This window comes from Anas platyrhynchos, chromosome W (genome assembly GCF_047663525.1).
Source record: "Anas platyrhynchos isolate ZD024472 breed Pekin duck chromosome W, IASCAAS_PekinDuck_T2T, whole genome shotgun sequence".
Classification (NCBI taxonomy): domain Eukaryota; kingdom Metazoa; phylum Chordata; class Aves; order Anseriformes; family Anatidae; genus Anas; species Anas platyrhynchos.
Genome location: NC_092620.1, coordinates 15,921,431 through 15,948,505, shown reverse-complemented (window position 1 = coordinate 15,948,505; position 27,075 = coordinate 15,921,431). Strand labels below are relative to the sequence as shown.

Genomic DNA, 27,075 nt, shown 5'->3' with positions numbered 1-27,075 from the left:
ATTTCTAAAAAGACTCTCTTGTTAATCACGTTTTAAAATTTGATATTTCTCTAGCAGCATGAGACAAAAATGAGCCAACTGAGAGAAACCTTGAGAAAAATGACTGATGAAAATAAGCAGCATGAGACAAAAATGAGCCAACTGAGAGAAACCTTGAGAAAAATGACTGATGAAAATAACGAACTGAGGTCATCGCTTAACTCTCTGAGGGAAAATAACGAATTGCTAAAAACCCAGGCAAGATTAATTATTTCCTGTTACTAGCTTTACGAGTTACAGTCAAGTAGTCAAGCAGTACAGTCAAGTTTATAAGTAGCTTTGCAAGTTGATTCAAAGATCGAAGCTGAAATTCCTTTAAGTGGTATATTCTTTATTGCAGCGCTGGATGCACGGGGGATCTCTCCACCTATCGTGCATACCCAAAGCGGAAAGCAGTCTTGAATTTATACAATCAATCTATCAATATTCTACAAGCGCCTATACATATGCATTACCTATCCCCGCCTTCCCTCGCTTCTCATGCTAATTAGCCTTTTGGCACCTTGCGCCTGCGTAGAGCCTCCCAAGAATTGTGGGCAGGGGTCTTTGGGAGGAAGACCCCGAGTCTTCCTCACAGTGTACTTTTCACCTTTGGTCAGGAATCTGCTGAATTGGCACGTTTCTTAATTGCGAGAGCTGGTTGTTGCCAATTCTTCCGTTTGTTGTATCTTTATAATGAATTCCAATGTCCAATTTTGAGATTTATAGTCCTTACATTTGTTTCTCTGTCCGTCTGCCGCTTCCTTATCATGAGTTCCAGTGTCTTGTTTTGAGATATACTGTCCATGTCTGGGGATTGTCCTTGCCTCCCCAATGCCTCCCCAATACCTCCTTAATCAATCCCCCCTTTTCTTTTCCCATGCAAATTCTTTTGCATCAGATACTTTCATTATTTACAGTAACACAATAAAGCAGGCATCTAAACAACATGCACACAAATATTCCTAACACTACTAATGTGATAAGAGCAATGAACACTTGTTCCAACCATTGGAAGTTGGGCAACCAGGAGGTTAACTTATTCCATATTTCACTAAAACTCCATGAAAGATCATCTTTACTGATCTCATGTAGGACCCTTGTCTGCTTCCATATTTCTTCCAGGTCGGTAGAGATCCTTCCACTCTGATCTACATACATACAACAACTTGTATTTATTACTGTACAGACTCCCCCTTGAGCGGCCAGTAACAAGTCTAGGGCCATCCGATTTTGTAATACTACCTGTGATAAACTAGATATCTCTTCTTGTTGAGCCTTTATAGCATCCAGAGTTTTGTTTTCTAACTTCTCTATAATTGCAGAAATATTAACTATTGCCTTTTCCAATTCATTCACTCCTAACCATGGGATAAACCATCGAACAAAACTATGAAAAGCGGTGTGTCTCTCTATCAATGGATTGTTAATTTTTCGTCTAATTCTCCAGATATGATTTCTCAAGTAACCTCGAGGCACTACATCATGTACTGTCATACTGGGGACTACTGCTCCAAGAGTGCAAGTTCCCTTCCAGTTCTCGGGCAAGACCTTACGAGCTGTATCATTGCATAGCCAATACCACCCTTTTCCTTCTGGAACTGGCCAGCTGGTTGAATTTGCCCAACTGCTAGTTGTACTAATATCAATTGTTTGATTACAAGATGTCTGATTTCCCACATAAGTAGTACCCGTATTTATACAATCCTGTTTTCCCATACCCTTAGGCGGGTTACACCTTTGTACACATACATAGTAAGATTCCAATGGCACGAAGCTACTAACTTCTAGTTCCAAAACTTCTTCATATTTTTGACCCCAAGATGTGTTTTCCCACAAATTAGTCCAAGGTAAGTTTGCAGGCAAGGGAATCCTGATTAACGATACACCCTTATTCCCATGCTGTGGCAGATGGGTGCATACCCAACAGTTCGTCTTATTAATTACTTGAGAAATTGTTTGTATCAGGGACAGGTGTAAGTTCTCATCCCAAACTGCCCACCCCGAATCTGAGAACCACACCCCTGCAATCATTAGGATCTGGAAAACCATAATTTTGTTGGTCCAATTGGGGTCATGGTCCATATCCTTGCCAGGGCCTTCTTCACCCTTGAATCGTGGATCCAAGCTGCTTGCTCCTTAATCTTAATGGCGGTGCGTGTTGTCAGTAATACCTGGTATGGTCCCGTCCACTTTCCTTCCGTTTTTCCTCTAGGGGTTGTCCTGAAAAAGTCTTTATATATATAATCCCTGAGCTTAAAAGGGTGGATTGGTTGATCCAACCATCTAGCCCAGGTCCTGAGAACAAATTTATGTACTTTATTTAATTATTTCTGAAGTTCAGTTATATATGCATATAAATATTCTAATCCTAGCTGCATTAGATCCTCTCCACTAAATATAAATTGATATGGCCTTCCATATAAAATTTCAAAGGGACTCAAATTCCCTTATATTCTAGGTTTAACTCAAATTCTAAGTAATGCTAAAGGGAGGGATTGAGGTCATGACAAATTAGATTCTTGTCCAATTTTAGCTATTTGTTGTTTAATTAAATGTTTCATTTTTTCTACCTGTCCACTTGCCTGCGGTCTATAAAGAGTATGCAGTTGTCTTTAGAATATCTTTAGAATCTTATTTATCTGTTGTACCACTTGCACACAAAAATGTGAAACTCTATCAGAAGACATTGCTACTAGAATCCCAAAGCATGGTATTATTTCATTTAACAAGACTTTAACCACTTCTTCTTGCTTTGTTTGTTTGACAGGGAAAGGCTTCAGGCCTTCCTGAAATCATGTCAGTCAGAACCAGTAAATAACAATACCCCCCTTTTCTAGGGAGTTCTGAAAAATCAATTTGCCACAGTTGCCCCGAATAATTCCCTTTATCAATGACACCAAATGTCACCCTATTTCCTGTATTGGGATTATGACGCATACAGGTGTCACATTGTTGGGTTACCTGCCTTATTGTGGTATACAGATTTCTTGCTACCAAGACTCGATTTAATAGTTTATACAGGGCATCGGCTCCCCAGTGGGTTTTGTTGTGTTCCCCCAAAACCATAGGCCACACCAAATTAGAGGGCATAACAACCCTGTTGTCCTTCAAATGAGCCCACCCATCAACATTCAGCTTCCCTTTTAGATCCTCGATCAACTTTAAATCTTCTTTTGAATATTTAGGAGCCTGTCCTTTCTCTAATGTCTGAATTTTACCGTCTGGTATTAAAGCAAGCACTTCCACTTGACCTCTTTCCGGCTCCCTTCTTGCCTCTTTATCAGCCAATCTGTTCCCAATCTCGAAGTCAGTGGATCCTCTTTGATGCCCTCGGCAATGCATAATAGCCACTTTTTCTGGTTGTTTTACAGCCTCTAACAATTTTAAAATTTCTTCAGCATGTTTTATCTGTTTTCCCTGAGCAGTCAGTAATCCACGTTCTTTCCAAATCGCTCCATGAGCATGTACCATGCCGAATGCATATTTAGAATCTGTCCAAATATTTACCCTTCTTTTTCCAGCTGCCAGTTCCAATGCTCTCGTGAGAGCAACTATCTCCGCCTTTTGAGCTGATGTTCCAGGGGGTAAAGGCTTAGACTCAATTACCTGCTGAGTAGTTGTTATAGCATATCCAGCTTTACGTTGTCCTTGTGTAACAAAACTGCTCCCATCCGTGAACCAAGTTTCTTCTGCATCTTCCATGGGCTCCTCCTTAAGGTCTGGTTGGCTGGAATACACAGTCTCCATAGTTTCTAAACAATCGTGAATCACAGGTTCCGCCGGAGCATCACTAAGAAAAGAGGCTGGATTCACAATATTAGTTATCACAATTTCCACATCGTCCTGTTCTACCAATATTGCTTGATATTTCAAAAATCTCTGAGGAGATAACCAATGAGCCCCCTTTTGTTCTAAAACTGCTGACACAGTGTGTGAGACAAACACTGTTATCTTCTGCCCCATTGTAAATTTCCGGGCTTCTTGTATATTCATAATTACGGCTGCCACTGCTCGCAGGCAGCCTGGCCATCCTTTACTTACTTCATCCAATTGTTTAGAGAAATAAGCCACTGCCCTTTTGTAAGGTCCCAACTTTTGTGCTAGTACCCCTAAGGCCATACCCTGTCTTTCATAGGAGTATAACCAAAAGGGTTTAGACAAATCTGGTAAACCAAGAGCTGGGGCTCGCATCAACTCCATCTTAAACTTCTTAAAGGCTGCTCGGGCTTCTCCTGTCCATATTAGTCTTATGCAGTTATCTTTAATTAAATCATACAAAGGCCTTACAATTAATCCATAATTGTTGATCCATAATCTGCACCAACCTGTCATTCCTAGGAAAGTTCGTAATTCTTTAACAGTCTGTGGTTCTGGGGTACGACAGATTGCTTCCTTGCGTTCCGTCCCCAGTTCACGTTGTCCTCCTGAGATCTCAAATCCTAGGTATGTCACGTGGGTTTGAACCAATTGTGCCTTCTGTTGTGAAACCCGGTATCCATTCATTCCTAGGAAATTAAGGAGGCTCACCGTCCACTGTATGCAGCTTCCCCTGTCTTCGGTAGCAATCAAGAGATCATCAACATATTGCAGCAGGACCCCTGCAGAATTGGGGGCTTCCCAGGATTCAAGTTCCTTTGCAAGTTGATTACCAAAAATCGTAGGGCTATTTTTAAACCCCTGAGGAAGCACTGTCCATGTCAACTGGACTTTTCGTCCTGAGTCAGGATTTTCCCATTCAAAGGCAAAGAGGTTTCGGCTTTCTGGGGCCAAGGTTAAACAAAAGAAGGCATCCTTTAAATCCAGTACGGTAAACCAGACCAACTTGTCCCTTAACTTGGTCAATAGCGTATAAGGGTTTGCTACCACAGGGTGTATGTCTTCAGTGATCCTGTTTATTGCTCTCAAGTCCTGTACTAACCTATAACTCTTCCCATCCGGTTTCTTAATTGGTAAGATGGGAGTATTATATTCTGATTCACACTCGACCAGTAACCCATATTTCAAAAACTTATCTATTGTATCTTTTATTCCTCTTCTATCTTCTATTCTAAGGGGGTACTGCTTAACCTTTACTGGCTTCTCTCCTGGTTTTAATTTTACCATTATTGGTGCAGCATTCTTTGCTTTCCCAGGGACATCAGATTCCCACACCCCTGGATAAACCTGATCCTGGATTTCCGGAAGGGTTTCATTAAAAGAATCAGTTTGGATCAATACCAAACTTAGTGCACTTATAAGTCGGTCTTCTTTTACTCTTAACTCTACCCTTCCCTTTTCAAAAACAATTTCAGCTTCTAATTGCTCTAATAAATCCCGTCCCAATAAAGATCTAGGAGATCCCGGCAAATACAAAAACCTATGTATTCCCATTTGCTTCCCCAATTCATATTCTAATGGCTTTAAAAAGAAAGCTTTTTCGTGTCTACCCATTGCCCCCACCACTGTCACAAAATCTTTATCTTCTGGCATCAACTTCTGATTTAACACTGAATATGTAGCTCCTGTATCTACTAAAAATTCTACTTCCCGACCCAATTTCCCTAGCTTAATTTTAACCAGTGGATCTGCTAGGGTAGAGTCCCCCGGTCTCCTTCATTGTTTTGTAGCCATTAATAGCTTATTTTCCTCTTGCCGCTTCGGGCATTCCCTTTTCCAGTGTCCTATCTCTTTACAATAGGCACACTGTTCAGCCCGCAAGGGGAGTCGAATTACCTTCCCCCCCCCTTCTCCTGCCTCGAAAAGATTCTTCCTGCTTTCGCAGGGCTGCCACAGTGGCTGCTGCAATCGTCTCACCTAACTTTTGCCTTTCATTCCCCTCACGATTTCTAAACACTCTCCAGGCTTCTTCTACTAATCTTTCCAAATCCCTTACGTCTGGTTCTTTCATTTTCTGAAGTTTTCGTCTAATATCTTCCGCCGATTGACCCAAAAATAGAGATACTAATTGAAGTCTACCCCCCCTCAGAGGAAGGGTCTATAGTGGTAAACTTCTGCATTGCTGCCCTCAGCCTTTCAAGAAATTCGGATGGGGTTTCTTTTAGACCTTGTTGGAAGCATATTCTCAATTCCCAATTCATCCAGATTTTAGTATTTACTTAGCCGTTCATAATTTTAGGGATGATTAGGGTCTCAGTGGGGTCGGTCAGGGGAATGCAGTTGTCCACAGTTCCCTGAGCGGTCCCATCGGTAATCTGAGCTCACACATGAATTCAGGTTGTTTTAAGAGTTAACTGTTTTTCTGTTTCCATAACAACTCTCTCTCGGACCCATCATGATCCATTTGCCCCAAAGGGCTAACACCCATGATTTTAAGATCTCTGCCTAGAGCAGAGACAGAACTATTAACATTCCTACATCCTCTTTCCCTGCTCATTCAACTTCAAACACCTTTAACACTTTCAACAACCCTTTTAACACTTCCTTTATCTTTCTCCAGCCTGTACTTCTCTAATGCCAACATCAAAGGCTCAGTCAGGGGCCAACTTAATTCCGTACCTTTTCCCACCAAGATGCTGAAACAACATCAGTATACAACATTTCATCCTATTCTCCTTCTCAAAACCAACATTAACTGTAGCAAAACATTAGAGTTTAAAGTTCCATTTAGGGGCCACTTTTCTCCACATTCCAGCTTACAAAGCGGCCACCATTGATTACAATATTTTATCAATGTTTTCCTGTTCACACTTCCACCGGCAGATCCTCCAATATCCTTCCAGTGACTCAAAACACATCCTAACGCACTTTTCTTAGGAATTTCACTGCTTACTCGCCCCCCCATTTTCCAGTTTACACTTTCAGAATACACGTGTTACTTACAAAAGCGTATCACAAAAACGTATCACTCACAAAATTACAGGCACGCAATATCTTTCAGTAGCGATGTCACAAAGCTACTATTACCAGCAATATTGCTAAAATCACAATAACAATAGTCAGAGTCAAATTCCACATGCGATAAGTCAGAAAACCGAACTGTGTAACACCATAACGATATCTTTCTTATAACAATGCCACGAACCTACTATTACCACCAGAAAAATAGCCAAAATCACAGTAACAATAACCAGAGTTAAATACCGTACTCCATGAGTCAGAAAACCGAAATAAACAACACAATTCCAGATGGACCTTAAAGCGAGCTCTTTCCTTAAGGTCCCCAAATATACTTATGGTGCTTACCACAAAGTATATACCAAACACTGCCTCGCAGAAGATCACCTTCTGACTTACAGACAGTTCCAGATACAGATGGACCTCAAGGTCCCCAGATATACTTGTGGTACTAACCACAAAGTATATACCAAATACTGTCCTGCAGAAGTCACCTTCCGACTTACTGGACAGTCCCAGATGACCGGTCTACCAGAAAACCAAACCAGAATAAAGAATATACTCACTCACAATGATGGGGTCCTTGTCTGCCTCCGCAGTGATCCGGTGAGTCGAGGAGTCCCTCCGGGAAATCCCGGGGGTACCCTAGGGAGTCCTGTCCCCAGCGGGTCCTGCGGACCGGCAGAGAGGTAGTCCCATCTGGGGTGCCAGATTGATTCAAAGATCGAAGCCGAAATTCCTTTAAGTGGTATATTCTTTATTGCAGCGCTGGATGCACGGGGGATCTCTCCACCTATCGTGCATACCCAAAGCGGAAAGCAGTCTTGAATTTATACAATCAATCTATCAATATTCTACAAGCGCCTATACATATGCATTACCTATCCCCGCCTTCCCTCGCTTCTCATGCTAATTAGCCTTTTGGCACCTTGCGCCTGCGTAGAGCCTCCCAAGAATTGTGGGCAGGGGTCTTTGGGACGTGGGCAGGGGTCTTTGGGAGGAAGACCCCGAGTCTTCCTCACAGTGTACTTTTCACCTTTGGTCAGGAATCTGCTGAATTGGCACGTTTCTTAATTGCGAGAGCTGGTTGTTGCCAATTCTTCCGTTTGTTGTATCTTTATAATGAATTCCAATGTCCAATTTTGAGATTTATAGTCCTTACATTTGTTTCTCTGTCCATCTGCCGCTTCCTTATCATGAGTTCCAGTGTCTTGTTTTGAGATATACTGTCCATGTCTGGGGATTGTCCTTGCCTCCCCAATACCTCCCCAATACCTCCTTAATCAAAGTTACAGTCAACAATTTTAAATGTTTGAACAAATTGTTTGCAAAATTGCTGATTTTGTTTCTTTAAGACAAGAATTGTGTGAATGGTTGTAAATACTTTCTGCTTCGTTTTCTAGTACATGAAATTTAGTCTCTCAGAGCTTTTGCAGTATTAAAGACTTTAGAGTTAGTTATTTTTGAAAGTGTTAATTAAAGGAGTTTTTTCTCTGTTCTTAAAGGCACGCTGAGACAGTGGTTCACAAGAATACAAAGTTAAAGTTTTCTTCTCACTTGACTTAAATCTGACCTAAATGCTGACAAGCAAATTGCTGCCTAAACTCTTTTGACCGTTGCTCCTTCAGTGAATTGCAGTTCTGATGGTCTTGAGTATGATTAAAATCATCTGCTTCCTAGTCTCAGTAAAATCTTTCTTTCTCTTTCGTGCAAACTGAAGTATTCATAGAGGACTTACATGATGATCAGGATGCTTGTTGTATCCATAGAGTATGCTACTTATATTTAAATGGCGGTTATAGTTTGCCCCATATTGTTTTCTCACAGGTCATGCTCAGTAACAGTGTTATTTTCTGAAAACATTTGTTTTATGCTCAGCTTCAAAGCCTCAGTGTTGGTTTTTTTTTCAGAATCTGCTGGAAAATATTTAATTATATTACAAATTTCCAGTGAAGGGGAAAAAAGACACATTCCTTTGGTTCTTTTTCAAGGCAGAGAGGTTTTTGACTGTTACAAGTAATTGTCGCTTCAATTTTCCTTTGTTGCAGTTTCTTTTGTCTGTTTTTGCTTATATTTTAATGGTATGTACTGGTATTAAATTATATTATGGACTAATAATAACAACAAATATTAAAAGATTACTATCTTGAGTTTCACAATTATTTTTTTCCAATTCAATGAAATGTAGCACGTATTGGATACATTGCTGGACATTGCAGGGACAGGTGTTTAAGTACAGGTGAACTAAAGCGTCTTAACTATCAGCAGTGAATAGTTAGAATATTTGAAAGATTCAAAAAAGGGAGAATTGGGCATATTTGTGGTTAAAATGGATGCTAAAAAAAAAAAGAGCTAAGTGTAAACAAAAGCTTTGACATTTGTTTTCATTCACAATTCTTTCCCACACCTGACTTAACTGAGGAATGTACAAGAGGATCAATGAGAAGATCTAGGTATTTTCTGGAAAAAAAAAAAAGATCCATAGGCTGTACACCATGGCTCCCATTTTCTTTATATTTCTTCTTAATATGTGGTGTGGATGTTGCTTTCTTCACTACTGGTGGTATGTGCAGATTGGACCATGAAGAATTACAAATTTGATCTTTGAAAGTTTGTCCTATTTTTTAACACTGAAATGGAACTTAGTTGAGAATTATTTCTAAAAAGACTCTCTTGTTAATCACGTTTTAAAATTTGATATTTCTCTAGCAGCATGAGACAAAAATGAGCCAACTGAGAGAAACCTTGAGAAAAATGACTGATGAAACTAACGAACTGAGGTCATCGCTTAACTCTCTGAGGGAAAATATCGAATTGCTAAAAACCCAGGCAAGATTAATTATTTCCTGTTACTAGCTTTACGAGTTACAGTCAAGTAGTCAAGCAGTACAGTCAAGTTTATAAGTAGCTTTGCAAGTTACAGTCAACAATTTTAAATGTTTGAACAAGTTGTTTGCAAAATTGCTGATTTTGTTTCCTTAAGACAAGAATTGTGTGAATGGTTGTAAATACTTTCTGCTTCGTTTTCTAGTACATGAAATTTAGTCTCTCAGAGCTTTTGCAGTATTAAAGACTTTAGAGTTAGTTATTTTTGAAAGTGTTAATTAAAGGAGTTTTTTCTCTGTTCTTAAAGGCACGCTGAGACAGTGGTTCACAAGAATACAAAGTTAAAGTTTTCTTCTCACTTGACTTAAATCTGACCTAAATGCTGACAAGCAAATTGCTGCCTAAACTCTTTTGACCATTGCTCCTTCAGTGAATTGCAGTTCTGATGCTCTTGAGTATGATTAAAATCATCTGCTTCCTAGTCTCAGTAAAATCCTTCTTTCTCTTTTGTGCAAACTGAAGTATTCATAGAGGACTTACATGATGATCAGGATGCTTGTTGTATCCATAGAGTATGCTACTTATATTTAAATGGCGGTTATAGTTTGCCCCATATTGTTTTCTCACAGATCATGCTCAGTAACAGTGTTATTTTCTGAAAACATTTGTTTTATGCTCAGCTTCAAAGCCTCAGTGTTGGCTTTTTTTTTCAGAATCTGCTGGAAAATATTTAATTATATTACAAATTTCCAGTGAAGGGGAAAAAAGACACATTCCTTTGGTTCTTTTTCAAGGCACGCAGGTTTTTGACTGTTACAAGTAATTGTCGCTTCAATTTTCCTTTGTTGCAGTTTCTTTTGTCCGTTTTTGCTTATATTTCAATGGTATGTACTGGTATTAAATTATATTGTGGACTAATAATAATAACAAATATTAAAAGATTACTATCTTGAGTTTCACAATTATTTTTTTCCAATTCGATGAAATGTAGCACGTATTGGATACATTGCTGGACATTGCAGGACAGGTGTTTAAGTACAGGTGAACTAAAGCGTCTTAACTATCAGCAGTGAATAGTTAGAATATTTGAAAGATTCAAAAAAGGGAGAATTGGGCATATTTGTGGTTAAAATGGATGCTAAAAAAAAAAAAAGAGCTAAGTGTAAACAAAAGCTTTGACATTTGTTTTCATTCACAATTCTTTCCCACACCTGACTTAACTGAGGAATGTACAAGAGGATCAATGAGAAGATCTAGGTATTTTCTGGAAAAAAAAAAAAAGATCCATAGGCTGTACACCATGGCTCCCATTTTCTTTATATTTCTTCTTAATATGTGGTGTGGATGTTGCTTTCTTCACTACTGGTGGTATGTGCAGATTGGACCATGAAGAATTACAAATTTGATCTTTGAAAGTTTGTCCTGTTTTTTAACACTGAAATGGAACTTAGTTGAGAATTATTTCTAAAAAGACTCTCTTGTTAATCACGTTTTAAAATTTGATATTTCTCTAGCAGCATGAGACAAAAATGAGCCAACTGAGAGAAACCTTGAGAAAAATGACTGATGAAAATAAGCAGCATGAGACAAAAATGAGCCAACTGAGAGAAACCTTGAGAAAAATGACTGATGAAAATAACGAACTGAGGTCATCGCTTAACTCTCTGAGGGAAAATAACGAATTGCTAAAAACCCAGGCAAGATTAATTATTTCCTGTTACTAGCTTTACGAGTTACAGTCAAGTAGTCAAGCAGTACAGTCAAGTTTATAAGTAGCTTTGCAAGTTACAGTCAACAATTTTAAATGTTTGAACAAGTTGTTTTTAAAATTGCTGATTTTGTTTCTTTAAGACAAGAATTGTGTGAATGGTTGTAAATACTTTCTGCTTCGTTTTCTAGTACATGAAATTTAGTCTCTCAGAGCTTTTGCAGTATTAAAGACTTTAGAGTTAGTTATTTTTGAAAGTGTTAATTAAAGGAGTATTTTCTCTGTTCTTAAAGGCACGCTGAGACAGTGGTTCACACGAATACAAAGTTAAAGTTTTCTTCTCACTTGACTTAAATCTGACCTAAATGCTGACAAGCAAATTGCTGCCTAAACTCTTTTGACCGTTGCTCCTTCAGTGAATTGCAGTTCTGATGCTCTTGAGTATGATTAAAATCATCTGCTTCCTAGTCTCAGTAAAATCTTTCTTTCTCTTTCTCTTTTGTGCAAACTGAAGTATTCATAGAGGACTTACATGATGATCAGGATGCTTGTTGTATCCATAGAGTATGCTACTTATATTTAAATGGCGGTTATAGTTTGCCCCATATTCTTTTCTCACAGTCGCAAGTGATATATGAGCAGTATCAGTAGTTAGAATTCTGAGTGAAGAGAAGAACAGTTGTCTGAAGGTAGATACAAGAAAACTTGTGAAGGTTTTAGAGAGATGTTCGTGTAGTTTGTCTTCAGGAACGTCTGGATACCTTTCACAGAGCTTTTCTGTACAGTTGTAGCAGAGGGACAGAATGACAATTTCACGAAATCTTTATTCTTCCAACAATGCTAGTTACACAGTTAAAATTTAGCCTAAGTAGATTGTATGAAATAAAGCAAAGGAGTGTATTAAATGTATTAAAATGAGGATCATGCACAGATCATTAAATATTTTCTTTCTCCTATGATCCATTTAGTTAGAATTATAAAATAGAGTGATTTTGTATGTGAAAATCTCTTCCCAAGGCTTTCATAAACATTTGTTTAAGCACAAAATAAAGCATGTGCGTATTACTAATGTACTCGTATATTTTAGTCTATTGGTATTGTGGTTTAGAAAATCATAGACTTGAAAACTGAAATAACTGATGTTGTGGATGTGTTACAGTTACTACGGATTTCAAAAGTTTACGACCCCTTAACTATTCTTATGGACTGGATCTCAGACCAACACCTTAGCAAAATAGAAATACAAGAAGAGAGAGAGGGCAGTGAGAAAGCTCAGTGTGCTAAAGAAAACTACACTCTAGAAAATTGTATCAAGGTAAAGGCATTTGAATTTGTTTAGGTTGAAATGTTAAGATTCTTTGTATTATTTCTGAGTGTAACAGGTCTGCCTGTTTTACACACGCTTTGAATACATGAATTAAAAGAAAACAGCAGTTAATCCTTCAGTATTAATTCCAACAGTGAGATGTAATAGATAATTTTTCATACAGATATTTATACAGATCATTTTTAAGGAAATGTGTAGTGTGCAGTCTGACCTTGAGATTCCACCTGTCTTTCTATTTTAAGTCACTTTTCTCAGCTGATAATTTATCTCGTGTTTTATCTGTAATACTGTATGTAATTCCTTTTTCCTAAGGAGATACACACGTCTAATTTAAAGTATTTTAGTGCTGATACTAGGTATTAAAAGTTCAAGTTATGTCTTATAAAAGATGATACCGTGCTATACTTGTAACGCTTTTTTGGGATACCGAGGCTTGGAAATCAGTGAAGCGTTCAGGAAATCTGCTTTTTCTGTTTGTTTGTTTGTTTGTTTAATTATTATTCTATCTAAAATTTGTAGCCCTTGGTATTAGACTTCAGAGCTTGAGCTCACACAATGTCTTTCCACTTTTTGTGTAAACCTGTGTAAAATGTAAATTCAGTATATAATTCTGTTACCTGTACCAGATCTGCCCAGTGAGTATTTGTACATGTAGTCTGTTAAACTCCGGGAATACGTTGATTTTAGTTTGGTTTAGTTTTGCTTAGTTTGCTTTTTACTTGTGGTTAGCTTGTACTGTAAGTTCGTATACTGCACGTAACTTTGCCATTCTGTATTTTTACAGCTTTTGCCTATGGTCACTGGACAGCTCCAGTGGATGCCATTTGTGGATCCTAAACTACATATGTCTGTGATTCAATTTATCTACTGGTCTCTAAGGCAGATAGACACTGGTAGTCAGGTAAATTCCCAAGAGATATTTTGTATTATAAATGAGTATGAAAAGTAGATATTTTCAGGGAGTATATATAAAAGAAACTTTGCTGTCTTTGCAAAGCATACATGCCTACCACAGATACATAGCAAATGAAAAACTAATTCTCACCAAATTAACTTTCTCACATTCGTTGTAATATTTTGCACTGTGTCTGTAAACATATTTTTGCACACATATGTGATCTTTGTTGCAGTAGTGTGTAGCATCTCAGAAATGGTATTTTCCATATGTGCTTACAAAACTTGTGAACTAGGAAAAGAAATATATTTTTGTTCGCTTTATGCATGAGATTTGTTGAAATTGATGGCAACGTGTGGCAAAGTAGCAAAGGTATTTTGATTTCTTTGTTCTCTACTCAGTGTCTAACTGAATAGAACTAAGCTGGTGGTTCCAGTGCTAATGAGAAGGTATTTTAAATGAGCTTGTTATTAAGTTTGATTCTGAAGTAATATTTCTGCACCGGTTTTTGAAAAGTCCAATACATCTTACCTGTACAGTATTCTTAAGGGTCATGTTTAGACCTTAGTTCTGTAAACGCTTTTGTAGGACCTAGCTTCAGGCATCTTCACAAAAGAGGGTAGTGTAGTAGGCAGCACTGATTAAAGCTGAGTTTGAACTGACTTTATTCTGGAACCAGAGGCAAATTAAATAATGTCAGCATATCAGGGGCCCTGACTACCTTGTTTCTTTGTGAAGTGTGTGTTGACTAGGCCCTGTGCTAATGTTGTTCAACTGCTTGTGGAACGCAAAGTAGTATCCCATGTACAGACTATATTGCAATACACGGTCACGACATCTGCTATTTAATATTTAATCCTTAGGGGAACATACGTACTTAGCAGACAGGATTTTCATGTATTTTAATGTTTACGCTAAATGTGCACGTTGTTTGAAACAGGATGCAAGCATGACAGCAACAATGGAGAGACTTGCAGAAGTTATTCTCAAAGGCGCAGTACAAAAGGGAAGCATGCAAAAATGGACTAAAAAGTCTACACGGAGTAAACCAAAAGCTGCACATTTCTTTAAAAGCTCCTCTATGCCTTTGAGGTTTCTGTCAACTTTAGTTGTGCTTAGAACAGCAAAACGAAGTAAGTTCTGGTTTTTATTATGTCTTTTTTAAATTATCTTTTTCTTTTTCTTTTTTTTTTTTTTTTTTAAATCTTATTTTCAGGTATGTGCCCAGACAAAAAAACAAATGTACAAAATGCAGCAGTTCAATGATACTGTAGCATCTGTAATGCTTTAGTAGTAAAGGATGTTTTATTTGAATTTTACCACCTGATGAAGCATAATATAGGGAAGCAAGTATGAACCTTGCTATTATTCATGTCATAATTTGTGTGGTCATTTTAATATGCTTTATTTATGTCAGTGAGATCAACGTATTTTGTGACAAAGGGGAAAAGAGATGTTGGTAATTCTCTCAAGCAATCACCGTAGCAGTGATTTGTTTGTCAAGATCTGCACTGCATATAATGGTACAGCTAATTGCTCCTCAGTAAACTGAAATCAGTAGCAAATTCAGAACAGTTCTAGAATTTCATTGCTTTGTCAAAGTTTAATGTAAAGCTCATACTCTATCTAGCTCTTACCTCTCTGCTGTCTCCCCTTTTCTCCTACCAAGTCTGTCACTGCAAGTGGCTACCCATAAACATTATCAGCATTGAAGAATGCTACCATATGCTGATGCAGTATAGTAATGTATTTTGTTAACAGGCAAAAGCAAATGAGGTCGTACTTGTCTGGAGATATCGCAGTTCTTAGTGACTTTTGCTTCAGTTCATGAGAGTTACTCCGCTTGTGCAATTTCCAGGATGCCGTAGTATCTCTTCTCAGCAGCAGTTTCTTTAAAAACAAACAGGGCCTGAAAAGACAAAAAACGTTTTCTTTGAAGTGATGACAAAAATACTGACCTGTGCAGTATTTATACTGGTAGTACTTAGAATAAGTAGGATTTAAACATTCTGGAAGACCACCCTGTCACCATTAATAAACAAATACAGTATTTCAGCTGTTGGAGGGAAGAATCAGTGTATTTTCAATTTCAGTATCATATAGTTTCAGTCAGAATATTTTGGTGAAGCATGATTACCCTGAAATTGAAACTCACATTTCTAGAAATGTTTGATGAAAATGATGCAAATGAATTACAATACAAAAAAAGTACTTATTGCAGAGATTAACTATAAGCAGATGAAAGCTGTTGATCAGAATGAATCAGTTTAGCTTCTCATGGTCGGTTTTTACTGCGAGCCTATAGAACATGGAAAAAAATTACCTGTTAAATTTATGTTGAAACTTACCGTGTATGAATTTTCATCACTGACCACATGTCTAATGATCTAGCGATGACAAAGCAGCACATTCAGTTTAAACATATATATCCTGTTCCCTTCAAGATGCTAATATCCAGCAGATGGCACTGTAATTAAACTTTTGCTATGTGATAAATTTTTCCCTTACTCTTAATTTTCTGTGCTCCAGATGATCAATGCTATTCCAAGATATTGAGGAAGATTTGACATCATGAAATTAAGAAAACTGAATTGATTCACTTAATCTAAATTCTCTGAATAATTTAGTGTTCTCCAAAATGGATGCATATATAACGTGGATGCATATATAACTTAAACTACAGCTTTTTATGGAAAGGAATGTGAATAGTTGCTGTCATGGCAGTAATTGCAGTTATTCAGATGAATGAGCCTTTTACTCCTTTATTAGAGGCTTCCCAGATGTTGAAACCAATATAGTCCCAAACTATGCAGCTTGTGATTTCTTTTCTCTCTTAAGGAAGCGATTAGAAAGGTGTTATATTTGCAAATATATTTTGCTCAATTTGTGAGTTGTAACTTGTCTTTTTTTCCACTCACAACAATTTTTGTAAGGAATAAAAATAGGCAGAAGATGCATTTAAACAAATAAGTAAATTAATATTTTCAGCCATTTAATTTTTTTTTTTAATTAGTATATATCTGCAACAGTAACTCTTAGGATAAATATTCATGTATTTGTGATCATCTAATGGAACTGTGATTACATAATTTTTATTCCCTGTTTTCTGTTATCTTTCAGTGGATTACCTGACTCAGGCATTTCATTCCCTTTGCGTGGACTTGAAGACAGATGAAGGAAAGATCTTATTTTTGCAATACCGATGTGTGCCTATCATACTAAGCCACTTAACTATATCCAAAAAATGTCTCCTTTTTATTGCACTTAATACATTAGTTGAGATGGCCATGAACAACGATAAAAGTGAGTAATTGAAAAAAATACATACAAAGTTATGATGAAAGTAGGTGAGGTAAGCATAAATACCAAATCAAAAATAACGTGCTGCTTCTCTATAAATAACCTGATCTAGCATTAGCATTCATTTGTGTCATTTAAATTCATTAGAGATATAAAGTATGTTTCTGAATTGTCCGTCTCTTCTCACTGTCAGCATCCAAGCTTTACATCTTGTCCTGGTTGCTTTCTTAGTGGTGTGATTTTTTTTGATGTTTAGTTTAGCTTTTCTGTTTATTCCACTGGTTTACCTTGCTGATGTTTTGCCAATGAGTAATTTTCTTTTGAAGTAAGGCTGTGCCAGGGCAGCCATTTCATGAAATCCTGTTAGCAGGTGGAGATAAAATAAATAAATAAATAAATAAATAAACTTTTATCTTTTTTTACCCCCCTAATGTGAACAGCTCACCCGTAGCCATTTTTCACTTTAAAGTAATTGGAAATGGCACATCTGTAAGGGATGGTTATGTTTCAATGAGTTGTACTGTGGTGTGGTCCTATAAAAGGGTTAATAGTCTCCTTCACAGTGGTTTTCCAGGTGACACAGGCAAAGAATCAGTTGATAACAATCTGGATGAACACACAAGTAGTGAGCCATTCCAGTGTCATGTGGAACAATCCTTGTTAATTTTCTTAAAATAAAAAGTATTCATTGTTTTTTGGAACAGAAAAGGGAAGGAGAAGGGACTGCTGCTATTTGTGAAATGTATATTGTTGGCTTGGGGTATTTTGTTACCATGTACTATAGGGGCAAAAACAGAAAGCGTGTTTGACTTGGGATGGAACAACGTTGAGTTAGAAGGCATTTTGTAGTGAGATAAGTGGCAGAAAGATTTACCTGATGTTGTTTTCATCCTTTTTAAGACCGTGTGGTTAGTTTATCTATTTATTTTTTTTACACTAAAGTATTTCTAATCATCATAATTTTGATCGGTATAGTAACTGGGAAAGAAAAACCTAAGCAGGGTTGATGGTATCTGACATTACTTTGAAGAAAAATTCCACTAACAGTACATGTTCTGTTATCTAGTAGTAGTCATTTCGATCTGCTGGATGCCTAGATTTGGAAGAATAATGGAGATAAATTGTGACAAGTTCACATTTTGCCATGTTGCTTGTAACCTTGTTGCATGTCAAATGTAACCGTTCAGGTATTGGTACCATCTGTTTCCTATCTATACGTAGTATCTTAATGACAAATTAGAATTAATAGTCTTATTGCTGTTCATCTTTACTGGCACGCAGCTTTTCATGTACCACATCCCTGTTTGGTTCAGGTGTTTCACATCCAGAATCCTGTCAATCTGTCTTGTTATAAAGGTAGTTCCTGGCTTCCAAGGTGTAGGTTTTTGTTCTGGTCTTTTCTGATCTTTGTAAACTTCTGTTCAGTCCAACTTACTTCTGTGACATAAGGAATCCTGTTCTGTTTTTAACCTTTTTTATTGCTTTTTTTTGTGTGTGTATGTTTGTGATGGTCATTTAAGAATGATGGTGGCCTCCCGTACATCCTGTGTCATAGCTGCGTGAAGGTCTTGCACATCTAGGAAGCTGAAGAACAATTGATACCATCCTGAGGTCAACATGTACTGGGTGATGGGCTGGACCTGTCCTTGGGCTCTCTTAACTCGGGGTCACCCACGAAGGCATCCACACTCGAGGGGCCTTGCACTGACTGTTACCTCGCCTGCCCTCCGTTGTGCTATAACCACTGGCTCTTACCAGGCCCAGCTGTTGACGACGAGAATCAGTTAAACTCAGCAAATGGTTCCAATCTTGCCAGTGACTGTGTAAGAGACAGCAGCTCATCAGCAAGCTGTTCAGTGTAGTTACTGGTTCTTTTTCTGTGGTCCTTATGTAACTTTTCCACGAGCTAACTCTCTATCACTCTGTTGGGTTGGTCCGCTCTCCTGGCAGATCCACATGCAATTAGAAACGAGGCAAAACCGTAATGGTTAATTTGTTAAAACATGAACTTCAAGCTGGTGTTCCTGACAGTCTTCATTTTCTGAGGTGACAGAGCTTTAGCTATAAAACAGAAATTTCTGAATGACAATAGCTGGTGAGACTTGATGCTGTGAGTGACTGATCACTTTGAGGGTAAATTTCAGATGAGTTCTGTCAACAGTGATAAATTGCTCATTGTTCATTACAGTCTACCAATGAAGTTAAGTTAATGTAACTACCAAATGCTGCAATTTTTTATGGCTCCTATGGGAGGCTTTTGCAGATTATTTAAAATTGTGTCAAATCCTGACCGGATAGATTCCAAGTTAGTTTTTCTACAGTAGTTAATAAAAACAAAATCTGTGCAGAGATGATGCAGAAAAATATGTAAAAATACACAGTTTTTATTCTTCTAGTTCATCAGATAGACAGGCATTTAAATTATATGCTTATTTTGTACATTTGTGATGATTTAAAATCTATTCTGCAAAAGCTTATTTGAAATGAATATATAAAATGAATAGATAAACAATGTAGGAAAAATCTCTTTAAATGCATGTCTTTATCAGTTTGCTTTCATGTGATTGAACTTTGTGAAACTTGAGGTATTATTTCCACTTTGGCTCTTCTGCTTTATGGTAAAATTCCCTCAGCGTATTTTTTATATTGTTTTATAAACCTCACAGTTAAAACATTTTACAGTGTATCTGTATGTATATGTGTGTGTATATATATTAATAAAGTTTTCTTCAGATACCTTAAGACCGGTATTTTTAATAATAAAATAATACAGTATTATTGAGACCAGTAAGAACAAGCCAGCAAAGAAATGCCCAAGTAAGCAGAATATGGTATTTGTTTACACCTACAAAAAGGAATTTAAGGCATTTTTAGATATTTATAGGAATAAATTGTAGGACCTCCTTCTTCTACAGTAAAAGTAGAATAATATTACAATAACTATTAATTTAATGGCATATTCTAAGTAACTATATCCTGGGGCATACCAAGTGTGTTTATACGCTAAGGGCAGAGTGCAGTGAATAGTGACTTGTTTTGTTGGATTCCTAACAAATGTGTTCAGTTCTGTGACCTATTAAATCGGTACTTATGTTCTTTATGGTGTTGCTCTAAATCAGTCTGTACTATTAGAATCAAGAGTGAAATAACACAAGGGAACAGATTTTACTTTATTCTGAATTGACTAAGCTTTGGGGAGCAGGATAAATAGAAAAGATTATACTATATGGCCATGTTTAAAAATTATCCAGCATTTTACAGGAATTGTTTTGATATTCAGGTGTTCTTATCCAACTCTGACCTCTCAATTACGATTCTGCCTGTCTTGAAACGGTACGGTGACAGTTTTGATAATGAAAAGCTGTCTAGTCATCAGTGTCTACATGTACTATTTCCGTACGTCATTTTGCAGCAGCTTAAAATATTTCCTTGTCAGTTTTTTTAGCATAGCTTAGTGTTCTCCTCATGTCATCATAAGAAAAGGAGCATTGAATAAACATGTTGAAGATGAGATTTTTTTATCTGAGTTTAAAATTGCTCAGTGTCCTGTTTTCCTTTGTTCTCAAGGGAATAGGCCTTGTTTTAATACCACAAGTGCTGGTAATATCAGAATTCTTAGGAACTTGGGTGAGTTTTGTTCGCGGTTTTACCTGATTTTTGCATCACATGCCTAGAATATACCCAGTTAGTACATTGTTCTCATGGTTGCACAGCATGAGGCGCATATAAAACCCTCAAAAGCTATAAATCAATGATTTAGTTTTCCATGAGCCAAGTGCTGTGATTAAACTTTTTAACTATTTTCTTTTACAGTTTACTTAAAGATTTTCCTGGAAGACTGCAGTAATGAACGCTTTTTCCATACTTTGGCTGCATTGCTTCAGAATCGCGACCTAGACATTTCGATTTTGGAAAGGATTTGTTTTATATTACAGAAAGTCTCTGAAATAAAGTAATCCTTTACTACCGTTTTTCTGTTAATTGCCATTAGATCACTGAACTTGGGGACCTTTCTCTTTTTTTAAAAGCGCATCTCTGTTTTGACGTTCATTTGCTCCAATACAAATAATGCTGGACTTTCATTGTTAGCAATTATGTTTAAAATGTTTGTCACAGATATGTAAGATGAATCTCTCAATTTGCCTATATATCTGTGTAGTTCAGAATATGAACTAAAAAATAACTAGCCTAAAGAACATATATTCCTCATTTATTTAGATGACGAGAATGCTTAGAAGAAAACCCTTCTTTTCTTCCCCCGACCTTCGGTTTTACTGAGTTACTTGGTAAAAATGTCCTCTGAAAATTGTTTTGTATGTGACTTAAATTTCAGTTTTGTCAATTTTCATCTCTATCAAAACAAACAAACAAAACAAACAAAAAAACAACACACGGTTTAAAGTCTTGAGCCATTTAAGACTTTGGGGGAATGTTAACCTTTACAGAATAGGTTTCTGTTGCTTACTGGTTACTAATTTATTATAACAAAGACCTTCAGCATGTCAGTGGTAGAATGCTGCTGAGTTCCGTTGATGTGCATTATTTAATGGGATTGTTTCATTTATAAAAGCAGGTATTTACACTAAACTGTTGCTTACATTAGAGTTAGTTATTTACAAAACTGAGGGTTTTGTTTGATTTTTCTTAGGAACAAAATTGAACTCTGGGGGAAAAAAAAAAAAAACTTCCTGTAAAATACTCTAATTTAAATCATATTTTTCATCGGAAATAAACTAAAAGTGTATTCAGAAATCCAGATTTTTTAATTTGTTTAATTAAAAGACAACCTCACAGGTGGTGCCATAAATCTTAAGAAATGAACCTTGAAATATTCTTTAATTTTTTTATCCTTGGTTTTGTAGTAGTTCATTACTGTATTTGCCTCGATGTTATTGTGGATTTTCTGTACACATCCTGTTTCTGAAATCTTGCTTCTCACTGGGGAAATCCTTTTACAGGTTTTCCTTGATCTTCCACTGTACTACATGTAAATACCATTTAGTCAAGAGAAAGCATAGTTCTTGATGTGAGGAATGTTTTAAGAACTCCAATTCGTGTCCATAAATTCGTGTCCATAAAGAATAATTCTGTTTGAATCCTGTCTGCCTCTGGGCCCTGCACTGGCAATTTAGTTCTTGAACCACAGATGCAGTGTGTCCCAGTCTCCCCCTCATTCCAGTCAATTTATCACGTCTTCAGAAAACACTCCTTAAATTTATGAACCTGTTTGCTTTTGTTATTCCTGACTTCTAGTTCTAACAGTTACAGTTTTTTTTTTCTGTCTTCTTCGAGATTGATTTAACACTGCTATAGATGTTATGTAGATGACTGTAAATAGCTGGGAAAGAATGTTTTAATTGCTCGTGAGTCGTCAACCTGTTTGGGAGTTTCAGAACAACTGATAATAACTGGTGACTGCTGGTGACTGTTATGAGATCCTTGGTATCTGGCCAGGGGGGCCAAGAGATTAAGAGGAAGAGAAAAGAAGCTGAAGGACGGTTGGGAGACAAGACCTGTGGAGAGTGTACAGAGAGTGTTCCATAAACTTGGAATAGTGCCGAGTAAGTACAAAGGGTGAGAGGAAGACTACAAGCCTTCAGCATGAAAGACCCCTAGAGACCCCCAGAGGAGACTGATGCGCATGCTCCAGTAGGAGGAACTGGACCCCGGAAGCTAATTATAATAATCTATTTTTTTTTAGAAGTAGTAATGAATATGTATTAGTCTAGGCGCATGAAAATCAGCTGCTTGATGTAACTGGTGTGCGTCCTGGTGGAGCAGAGACTCCCGGTGCACCCAGCGCTGTTTGCTTACCTCTATTCCTTTATATTCTTTTAATAAATCCTATTTTTTTATTTAATCCTAATTTGAATCCTGAGCCATTTATAACAATTTGGGGGCTCGTCCGGGATGGTTATAGTTCCTGAATTCTGATTTAATCTAGGAGAGGTGCCCCACCATTTGGTGGCTCCTGTTTGAGTCAGATCGGGACTAATGCCATCCTGAACCTGAATAAAGGTAAGCAAAGAATTTGATTTTTTTTGAGCTCCCTTGTTGCCGGCTGTTTTTTGCCCGTAATTCTGCGCGCGAAGATTCGGACGAAGACGACAGAGTCGTTTGGATACCGTTCGGTTGGATTCCGGTGCCCGGAATCGAACCGGATGAAGACGACAGTCGTTTGGATACCGTCTGGTTCGATCCCAGACGAAGACAGCAGAGACGCTGGTGGATACCGTCCGATTGGAGTCTGGACGAAGACGACTGATTCGTAAGATACCGTCCGGTTGGGTAAGGGTACGGTTGCCAGTTTTTGTGTGTGAGAGTGTAACTGAGACTTCTAAAGTCAGCGTGGAGGTCTTTTTGTTTTCTCACTGGTTCTAATCTCCTGTCGGGGGGGCTGGACTGGTGAGAAGAGGGATACGTGGGTGGGTGATAGGTCCTAAACCCCCTGCAAGACACTCTCACTGGGCAACCAAGGGCTGTGCCACTAGTAAAATTCCCGGATGGGTCAGATAAAATCGAAGACCAAGGACCAGAAAGGGAGCAAATTACCAGATATATGACCAAAAAGTCCAATATGAATAATGATTAGAAATTGGAACAATAGGGGCCCCAGAAAATTAAAGAGTAAATTAAAAATGATCCAGTATTTTATGACAGAATGACCAAAAGAACCCTTAAGACCCCCTGTATTTTGATCCATGGAGGACGGGGTCTGTCAGGCTTTCAACATTAATAGTAGAATACCCGTGGATCCAGAAAAGAGCAAGCTGAAACATTGGAATTAGAAATTAGAGAGCAATTGATTAAGGATGAATAAGTGCTCCATTTGTGCCTGTGCTGCGCTTATACCACCAGATAACAGGAGCCTCTCGGACCCCAAGAACCAGATCAAAAACAACCTCATGGTTCAGACTTTAACCAAGGGGCCTAAGATAAGGAGGACTGTTCACAAAGGGACAGGTTATGTATATGTATAGGAATGTTTATGTATATGTAACTTTTTACTAAAGCAACGTTAGGCCTGCACGACTTTGGGGGGGACTACCCGCCCCGTGCTGCACGGCACTGAGTAAACATACCTACTTTACAATCCTACTGATTGTGGAGTCAGCTTTCTGAGAGTCATTTTGGTGAGCCAGGCAGGAGACACTCTGCTCGGCTGCGGGATCGGCTGCAGCATGGACGCCCCTAGGTGCACCCTGAGTGTTTTTGCTCGGAGGGGACTCCACTCTCAGCTGCTCACCGCAGGAGCAGAGATCTCCTGAAACTGCAGACAAACGGTATGTTTTCGGCTGCTGGAGGGATACTAACTGGAGTGTTAATAATTGTATGTGTTTTTATGTATGTATTTTGTGTTGAAAGTATTTGTGTAAATGTAAGGGTTTGAAACTGATTCAAAGATCGAAGCCGAAATTCCTTTAAGTGGTATATTCTTTATTGCAGCGCTGGATGCACGGGGGATCTCTCCACCTATCGTGCATACCCAAAGCGGAAAGCAGTCTTGAATTTATACAATCAATCTATCAATATTCTACAAGCGCCTATACATATGCATTACCTATCCCCGCCTTCCCTCGCTTCTCACCCGCCTTCCCTCGCTTCTCATGCTAATTAGCCTTTTGGCACCTTGCGCCTGCGTAGAGCCTCCCAAGAATTGTGGGCAGGGGTCTTTGGGAGGAAGACCCCGAGTCTTCCTCACAGTGTACTTTTCACCTTTGGTCAGGAATCTGCTGAATTGGCACGTTTCTTAATTGCGAGAGCTGGTTGTTGCCAATTCTTCCGTTTGTTGTATCTTTATAATGAATTCCAATGTCCAATTTTGAGATTTATAGTCCTTACATTTGTTTCTCTGTCCGTCTGCCGCTTCCTTATCATGAGTTCCAGTGTCTTGTTTTGAGATATATAGTCCATGTCTGGGGATTGTCCTTGCCTCCCCAATGCCTCCCCAATACCTCCTTAATCAATCCCCCCTTTTCTTTTCCCATGCAAATTCTTTTGCATCAGATACTTTCATTATTTACAGTAACAAAACAAAGCAGGCATCTAAACAACATGCACACAAATATTCCTAACACTACTAATGTTATAGACCAATGAACACTTGTTTCAAACATTGGAAATTGGGCAACCAGGAGGTTAACTTATTCCATATTTCACTAAAACTCCATGAAAGATCATCTTTACTGATCTCATGTAGGAACCTTGTCTGCTTCCATATTTCTTCCAGGTCGGTAGAGATCCTTCCACTCTGATCTACATACATACAACAACTTGTATTTATTACTGTACAGACTCCCCCTTGAGCGGCCAGTAACAAGTCTAGGGCCATCGGATTTTGTAATACTACCTGTGATAAACTAGGAATCTCTTCTTGTTGAGCCTTTATAGCATCCAGAGTTTTGTTTTCTAACTTCTCTATAATTGCAGAAATATTAACTATCGCCTTTTCCAATTCACTCACTCCTAACCATGTGATAAACCATCGAACAAAACTATGAAAAGCGGTGTGTCTCTCTATCAATGGATTGTTAATTTTTCGTCTAATTCTCCGGATATGATTTCTCAAATAACCTCGAGGCGCTACATCATGTATGGTCAAATTGGGGACTACTGCTCCAAGAGTGCAAGTTCCCTAGTTCCCTTCCAATTCTCGGGCAAGACCTTACGGGCTGTATCATTGCATAGCCAATACCACCCTTTTCCTTCTGGAACCAGCCAGCTGGTTGAATTTTCCCAACTGCTAATTGTACTAATATCAATTGTTTGATTACAAGATGTCTGATTTCCCACATAAGTAGTACCCGTATTTATACAATCCTGTTTTCCCATACCCTTAGGCGGGTTACACCTTTGTACACATACATAGTAAGATTCCAATGGCACAAAGCTACTAACTTCTAGTTCCAAAACTTCTTCATATTTTTTTGACCCAAGATGTGTTTTCCCACAAATTAGTCCAAGATAAGTTTGCAGGCAAGGGAATCCCAATTATCGATATACCCTTATTCCCATGCTGTGGCAGATGGGTGCATACCCAACAGTTCGTCTTATTAATCACTTGAGATGCAGTTTGTATTAAGGTCAGGTGTAAGTTCTCGTCCCAAGTTGCCCATCCCAAATCTGACAACCATATCCCCACAATCATTAGGATCTGGAAAAACACAATTTTGCTGGTCCAACTGGGGTCATGGTCCATATCCTCGCCGGGGCCTTTTTCACCTTTGAATCGTGGATCCAAGCTGCTTGCTCCTTAATCTTAATGGCGGTGTGTGTTGTCAGTAATACCTGGTATGGTCCCGTCCACTTTCCTTCCATTTTTCCTCTAGGGGTTGTCCTGAAAAAGTCTTCATATATATAATCCCTGAGCTTAAAAGGGTGGATTGGTTGATCCAACCATCTAGCCCAGGTCCTGAGAACAAATTTATGTACTTTATTTAATTATTTCTGAAGTTCAGTTATATATGCATATAAATATTCTAATCCTAACTGCGTTCGATCCTCTCCACTAAATAGAAATGGATATGGCCTTCCATATAAGATTTCAAAGGGACTCAAATTCCCTTTTTATTCTAGGTTTAACTCAAATTCTAAGTAATGCTAAAGGGAGGGATTGAGGTCATGACAAATTAGATTCTTGTCCGATTTTAGCTATTTGTTGTTTAATTGTTTCATTTTTTCTACCTGTCCACTTGCCTGCGGTCTATAAAGAGTATGCAGTTGTCTTTAGAATATCTTTAGAATCCTACTTATCTGTTGTACCACTTGCACACAAAAATGTGAAACTCTATCAGAAGACATTGCTACTAGAATCCCAAAGCATGGTATTATTTCATTTAACAAGACTTTAACCACTTCTTCTTGCTTTGTTTGTTCGACAGGGAAAGGCTTCAGGCCTTCCTGAAATCATGTCAGTCAGAACCAGTAAATAACAATACCCCCCTTTTCTAGGGAGTTCTGAAAAATCAATTTGCCACAGTTGCCCCGAATAATTCCCTTTACTGATTATTCCAAATTTTATTCTATTCTTGGTATTGGGGTTATTGTGTAAGCAAATGCTACATTGTTGAGGTATTTGTTTTATTGTTGTATATAAATTTTGTTCCACTAATGTCTGACTCAGGCTCTTATGCAATGTGTCAGCTCCCCGATGTGTTTTATTGT

General features: G+C 38.0%; 1 protein-coding gene across 2 annotated transcripts; it reads left to right on the top strand.

The window, feature by feature from the left end:
- Positions 1–9,568: 9,568 nt before the first annotated feature.
- Positions 9,569–20,882, top strand: LOC119715137 (coiled-coil domain-containing protein 138). 2 transcript variants are annotated; one of them, XM_072030576.1, is made up of 7 exons: positions 9,569–9,684; positions 11,199–11,378; positions 12,549–12,704; positions 13,501–13,617; positions 14,552–14,744; positions 16,732–16,914; positions 20,725–20,882. In XM_072030576.1, the coding sequence occupies exons 1-7, from the start codon at positions 9,580–9,582 to the stop codon at positions 20,865–20,867; spliced, it is 1,077 nt and encodes a 358-aa protein (XP_071886677.1). In that variant the 5' UTR covers positions 9,569–9,579; the 3' UTR covers positions 20,868–20,882. The 2 variants fall into 2 exon arrangements, with proteins under 2 accessions (XP_071886677.1, XP_071886676.1); XM_072030575.1 differs by having other exon boundaries at positions 11,196–11,378.
- The last annotated feature ends 6,193 nt before the right edge of the window (positions 20,883–27,075 follow it).

Excerpts from the sequence above, each read along its gene's own strand:
- LOC119715137 (XM_072030575.1), top strand. The coding sequence starts at position 9,580 with ATGAGCCAACTGAGAGAAACCTTGAGAAAAATGACTGATGAAACTAAC. Across the intron at positions 11,379-12,548 it reads ACGAATTGCTAAAAACCCAG|TTACTACGGATTTCAAAAGT; the intron begins GCAAGATTAATT and ends GATGTGTTACAG. Across the intron at positions 13,618-14,551 it reads AGATAGACACTGGTAGTCAG|GATGCAAGCATGACAGCAAC; the intron begins GTAAATTCCCAA and ends TGTTTGAAACAG.